Genomic DNA, 7,028 nt, shown 5'->3' with positions numbered 1-7,028 from the left:
ACTTATACAGGAATTCAGTAAAGTGTCAGGATATAAAATCAATGCACAGAAATCAGTTGCATTTCTCTACACCAACAGCAAGACAGAAGAAAGAGAAATTAAGGAGTCCATCCCATTTATAATTGCACCCAAAACCATAAGATACCTAGGAATAAACCTAACCAGAGGCATAGATACCTGGACCTTTTAACTGCTTCTTTGAAAAAGCACATGAAGGGGCGCCTGGGTGGCTCAGTGGTTTGGGCTGCTGCCTTCGGCTCGGGTCATGATCTCAGGGTCCTGGGATCGAGCCCCGCATTGGGCTCCCTGCTCCGCAAGAAGCCTGCTTCCCTCTTTCTCTCTCTCTCTCTCTCTGCCTGCCTCTCTGCCTACTTGTGATCTCTGTCTGTCAAATAAATAAATAAAATCTTTAAAAAAAAAAAAAAAAGAAAAAGCACATGAAATCTGCTTTCCATACTGATCTAAGTGCCATCCCTCCCATGCACAAGGGGGAATTTGTGCCGGGTGTGAGTCGACAGATTTTACTCACTTGCACTGAAGCATTTGGTTTTGATTAGACTCCAACTTAAATATTTACTTTGTATTTACAAAATAACAAGACACGAAACTATACTCTGGAAATTAAAATGCATGTTCTTGAACAGAGAGGGGGAGGATTATAACACATGATTGGGAGTACAATCACTGGGTTTAAAAATACAGAGAAATTTGGTTGCATTAAAACCCCATTTACTATGGGTTGCCTGTATCAGTCGGTTAAGCATCTGACTTTTGATTTCGGCCCAGGTCATGATCTGAGTCTTGAAACCAAGTCCCACATCAGGCTTTGGCTGGGAGTGGATGCTACTGGGGATTCTCTCTCTGTCCCTGTCCCTCTGCCCCACCCCACCCCTCAAACTTGCGTGCATGCTCTCTCTTAAAAAAGAAAAACAAGGGCGCCTGGGTGGCTCAGTGGGTTAAGCCGCTGCCTTCGGCTCAGGTCATGATCTCAGGGTCCTGGGATCGAGTCCCGCATCGGGCTCTCTGCTCAGCAGGAGCCTGCTTCCTCCTCTCTCTCTCTCTGCCTGCCTCTCTGCCTACTTGTGATCTCTCTCTGTAAAATAAATAAATAAAATCTTTAAAAAAAAAAAAAAAAAAATAAAAAAAAAAAAAAAAAAAAAAAAAAAAAAAAAAAAAAAAAAAAAGAAAAACAAAAACAAAACCCATATCCTACTCTCCTAATTATGGGGAAAGTCACTGTCAAAGCTTTTTCCAGTAAATGCACAGTAGGTTCCTAATCTAGTTCTGTTATTGTAGAAGGCAAATTGAACATTTTTTTTTTGCAGAGGATTCGGTAAAGATACAGGATCATACTGAGAGAGGATAATGTAATATGCACATCTTAATGACAATACATAAACAACATAGCAAACTTAGTGGCAAAAAGAAGAGTCACTAAATGTTTTATGCTAAAATCCCTTGTTCTCATAAGACATGTCTACGTAGGCAAGTTTGAGTAGAAAACAAAAAGAATGATCTGGATGATTTGAGGAAATCATTACTTTGGCCTGCCCTATCTAGACACTTGAGGCAAATGGAGTTCCTAACCTCACAAAATTATCAAGATAATCTTCTCAGTTCTCCACTTCATCTCCCCACTTCCCTGAGGGGGACCATCTACACGTGAATGACAATGGATCACAACTTGTCCTTTACAGTGATTGATATTCTATAGAGAGACTGGTGGCCATGGTTCCCATGGGCCCTTTGGTCCACTTAACACAGTTTAATACCTGTGTGTGGATGGGTCATGGTTGGATTATGTGTAAACCACGTCAGGATTTTCCCTGTTTTTCTTTACTAGTGCTTCGTAGTTAACAAAATCATGAACTGCTTTGGTATCAGATACCTTGCTTCTGCATAAACAACTTTTCAGTTGGATTCTTCCAACTGAAGAGAGACACTATGGAGAGAGAGAGAGAGAGAGAGAGAGACACTATGAAGGAAGAGAAAACTGTTTTAAGACCACTGGAAAATTGGAAAGCTTGTGCTGATTATCATCTGTGTTGTTCAGAGTTATTTTCTTGAAACCTTGTCTTCTCATATTGTAAAAAGGTTGATATCCAGGATCTATAATGAACTCGTCAAACTCAACACATACAAAACAGACAATCATATCATAAAATGGGAAGAAGGGGCACCTGGGTGGCTCAGTGGGTTAAGCCTCTGCCTTCAGCTCAGGTCATGATCCCAGGGTCCTGGGATCAAGCCCCACATTGGGCTCTCTGCGCTGCAGGGAGCCTGCTTCCTCCTCTCTCTCTGCCTGCCTCTCTGCCTACTTGTGATCTCTGTCAGATAAATAAAGAAAAACTCTTTAAAAAAAAATAGGCAGAAGATATGGACAGACACTTCTCCAATAAAGACATACAAACGGCTATCAGACACATGAAAAAATGTTCATCATCACTAGCCATCGGGGAGATTCAAATTAAAACCACATTGAGATATCACCTTACACCAGTTACAATGGCCAAAATTAGCAAGACAGGAAACAACATGTATTGGAGAGGATGTGAAGAAAGGGGAACCCTCTTACACGGTTGGTGGGAATGCAAGTTGGTGCAGCCTCTTTGGAGAACAGTGTGGAGATTCCTCAAGAAATTAAAAATAGAATTTCCCTATGACCCTGCCATTGCACTCCTGGATATTTACCCCAAAGATACAGATGTAGTGAAAAGAAGGGCGATCTGTACCCCAATGTTTATGGCAGCAATGGCCACGGTCGCCAAACTGTGGAAAGAACCAAGATGCCCTTCAACGGATGAATGGATAAGGAAGATGTGGTCCATATACACTATGGAGTATTATGCCTCCATCAGAAAGGACGAATACCCAACTTTTGTAGCAACATGGATGGGACTGGAAGAGATTATGCTGAGTGAAATAAGTCAAGCAGAGAGAGTCAATTATCATATGGTTTCACTTATTAGTGGAGCATAACAAAAAGCATAGAGGACATGGGGAGTTAGAGAGGAGAAGGGAGTTGGGGTAAATTGGAAGGGGAGGTGAATCATGAGAGACTATGGACTCTGAAAAACAATCTGAGGGGTTTGAAGTGTGGGGGGGTGGGAGGTCGGGGTACCAGGTGGTGGGTATTATAGAGGGCACAGATTGCATGGAGCACTGGGTGTGGTGAAAAAATAATGATATTGTTATGCTGAAAATAAATAAATTTTAAAAAATGGGCTTTGTGATGATTTTGCAAACTTAAAATTTGTAAGAATTATATGTTCAGGAGGCTCTCATGACTTCAATTACGAGTTTCAGAGAATCATATCTGTAAAATTATTTTTAAAAAACCTAGACAATAAAATTCAACTTGGACAAGGTGTTATCTTATATAATTACCTTAAAAAACAAAACTTAATGGGGGCTTAAGTGGGTACGAGAAGAATAAATGAAAGAAGATGGGATTGGGAGGGAGACAAACCATAAGTGACTCTTAATCTCACAAAACAAACTGAGGGTTGCTGGGGGGAGGGGGTTTGGGAGAAAGGGGTGGTATTATGGACATTGGGGAGGGTATGTGTTTTGGTGAGTGCTGTGAAGTGTGTAAACCTGGTGATTCACAGACCTGTACCCCTGGGGATAAAAATATATGTTTATAAAAAATAAAAAATTATATTATAAAAAAAAAAAACTTAAAACCTCCCAGTGTTTGGAGAAAAATAGCTCTTTCACACTGAATAGTCTCACAATGCTTCATAATTTTCTCATAAAAAATAAATCTCAGAAACATTGGCCTTTTCCACATTCCTAGCCATTGACTTTTGTTTTCAATCATGAGGATGAAGAAAATAAATGAAGACACTATAAGTCAGGAATCTGTAGAAGTTCCTCTCTCCAGCAAAACTTGTTTTGCAAGTAAAATTTAACATTCCGGAACTGTTTATGGAGATATGGAACAAAGTTGTTTTTATATGTCAATGGGGTCAATTTTTTAAAAACAGTAGTAAAGAGTCAATATAATTGAAGAGAATAGTGAAGTTGTATTAAACACCAATGTAAAAATATATTCAAACTAGTGGAGAATTTCCTATTGTTAAACTAATTGTACCAAGTGCAATTTGTACCAAGTTCTTCTCCATGAACAAATTAATGAGCCCCAACTCTTTCTCCAGTGAAATACACGCTTGAGTAAAACTCACAGATGAAGATAAATCCCTTGAGATCTCAATTATCTTTTACTATATTCTAAATCTAGGACATTAATTTCAGGATATGTAGAAATTAAATAAGATGGTATTCTATTTCATCCTAAAGCAAGTAGTGAGTTTGATTGCCCACTCTCCCCACAAAATACCACAACTTACCACATAGTTCTTCTGTGTCAAGATTGCTGAAAAGAAAAGAAAGAAAATTGTTACTTTGTAATATTTAAGTTTTAATATACTTAAATACAGTCATCCCCCCCCAATCTATATAGCTATATTAAAAAATGATATGTAGCTATGGTATTTCTCTTATAAATTCTACATTGCTTAAATAATCATTAACAATGATTACGTCAGGGAACCCGGGTGGCTCAGTGGGCTAAAGCCTCTGCCTTCAGCTCAGGTCATGATCCCAGGGTCCTGGGTCACTGGGCTCTCTGCTCAATGGGGAGGCTGCTCTTCCTCTTTCTCTGCCTGCCTCTCTGCCTACCTGTGATCTCTGTCTGTCAAATAAATAAATAAAATATTTTAAAATACAAACAATGATTACATCAGATTCTAACTTTGAGCAAATAATTTCTGGGGTTTGTGTCTCCCCCAGTATCATGCTGGGGAATACTGCCTAATTGTGAAGAACAGAGACTCTGGAGCCAGAATGCCTGAGTTCAAATCTTGACTCTACCATTTACCACCCATGTGACCATGACTTCTTTACATCCTAGGGCTCAGTTCCTCGACAACAAGAGGGAATAGTAGGTTCTGTTTCATAGGAATACAATAGGATATAAATGGGTTAATACATTTAAAGCAGTTAAAAGAGTAACTAGCACAAAATAAGCACTTAAAATATGTTAGCTATCTGGATTCCTGACTGGTTAGAACTGCTAGAACTTCCATATCTAAACTCAATCTATGTGGTAAGTTTGACTCCATGCCGTTTGGAATGATTTCTGACACATGACAAAGAGTCACATGTCTTTTTGCATTATATTTACATGTAAATTATATTTCCATGTAAACAATAGTTACCTCTTAGTCTTATGAAGATAAATATATAAATATAGCATAGCAGATGAAATATTAGCAGATATAATTCATTCCTATTAGAACAAGGTCTTGACCATGGCAGGCACGGTATAGGAATTCAAGAATGGTTCAAAATTGACAATAAATCAATCTAAGATACATTGTAACTTAGAGGAGAAAATTCCTACTTAACACCAGATGGGAATTTAATAAAATTCAAATATTCACTCCTAATTATAAAAAGTTTAAATGAAATTGGAATAAAAGTCTCTGAAAGATGATAAAGACTTACTAAAGTCAACTGCAAACATCAATTAACTGAAAATCTCGGACTTTAATTCAGCTTCCACTGGTGAAAGCCCAGTGTAAATGAAGGTCATAATCCAGTCCTCCTCTATGTGGCAGGCAGGGCTGCTGGGCTGGAGGGTTACTCGTGGGATCATTTCAAACCCTGGGTCTTTTAACCAGTTCCATCCCTAGTTGTACTAATTTTAAATTAAGGATTTTATCCTCAGATACTGAATATTTGATCTTGTATAAAGGATATCTCCTCTCTTGAGCAGGTCTTTTTGTAAAGTAGCATTTGCCACCAGGCAGAAAACGTAAAGCCTTCTGCAGCAGTTTCAGTGTGGGTTTCTGTTCAGTCATTCATTCATTTTTCCCCACAGGCATTCACCATTATGTGCCAGGCACTGTTCTAACCACCACAGATCAATGAGGTTGCAACAGATACTGAAAGGAGTATGTCCGATCACTTGTCTCTAGCAGCTGGATTTAGAAGTAGACTTCTACAGTAAATAATTATAATGTGATAAAATAGTTACTATGAGGGAAGTGGCTCATTGCAATATTATCAGGGGCTATAGAGGATGAAATTTTGAGGCTAAATCTCAAGTGCTAAGTAGGAGTAGAAAAGGCAGGCAAAGGAAGAACATTCCAGTTAGAAGAAACACTATTTGCAATAAAATTTATGAACACGAATAGTTCCTTCGAGTGGAACATAGATCATCAATGAAGAAATGGAACAAAACAATGAAAAGCCTCATGTGATCATCTAAAAAGTTTCTATGTTCTCTTGTCAACTTGGAGTCACAGAGAATTTTAAAAGCGAATGACATCATCTGATTCATACTTTAGGAAGTTCACTAACAGATTGGTTGAGGTTAGACCAAAAGAGGATGAAAAGAAGCTTAGAGAGCAGTTTGGATATTATTTCTATAGTCTGGACCAGTTGATTCCAGATTGAAGTATACAACCCAAAGGGTGTACAAGGCCATCCAATGGGAGCAAGAAGAAGTACCTGCACATCAGACACACACACCTTTAAAACTTTATTTTGAAATAATTCCAACCTACAAAAAAAAAAGGGGGCCCTTCACCTAACCATTCCCCCAGTTGTTGGCATTTTATTTTGCTTACCACATTCTTTCTCTGTATATGTTTCTTTAACTCACTTGATTATACATTGCAGATAATGATATTCTTTACCCCTAAATGCTTCAGGGTGTAGTTTCTACAAATAAATATGTTCTCTTATGTTCAAGTGATGGGATTAATATTGATTCAATGCCATTATTAAATCCAGCAGTTCTTAAATATCTGTATTTATATTTAAGCTTATACTTTTTTGCACATAATTTTACAGTGTATAAGTATTAATACAGTGTGCCTACATAGGATATGATTTTCAAGTCTTTATATATCAAAATTTCAAGCCAAAAAAGCATTGGCTAAAATGGGAGCTTGATCAGAAGTGTAAGACGGATAGGCAGTGATAGAGAGAGGAGCAAAAAGAATACACAGAAGGGA

General features: G+C 38.2%; 1 protein-coding gene across 1 annotated transcript in view; it reads right to left on the bottom strand.

Moving 5' to 3' along the window:
* NECAB1 (N-terminal EF-hand calcium binding protein 1) overlaps positions 1-7,028 on the bottom strand; it is a 205,413-nt gene that overhangs the window by 123,782 nt on the left and 74,603 nt on the right. The window contains exon 4 of the mRNA XM_059394834.1: positions 4,353-4,378. Coding sequence (XP_059250817.1) covers positions 4,353-4,378 — 26 coding nt within the window. The remainder of the gene's footprint in view (positions 1-4,352; positions 4,379-7,028) is intronic.

The sequence above is a fragment of the Mustela nigripes genome, chromosome 3 (assembly GCF_022355385.1).
Source record: "Mustela nigripes isolate SB6536 chromosome 3, MUSNIG.SB6536, whole genome shotgun sequence".
NCBI classification, from domain to species: Eukaryota; Metazoa; Chordata; class Mammalia; order Carnivora; family Mustelidae; genus Mustela; species Mustela nigripes.
This window is presented reverse-complemented; position numbering and strand designations above follow the sequence as displayed.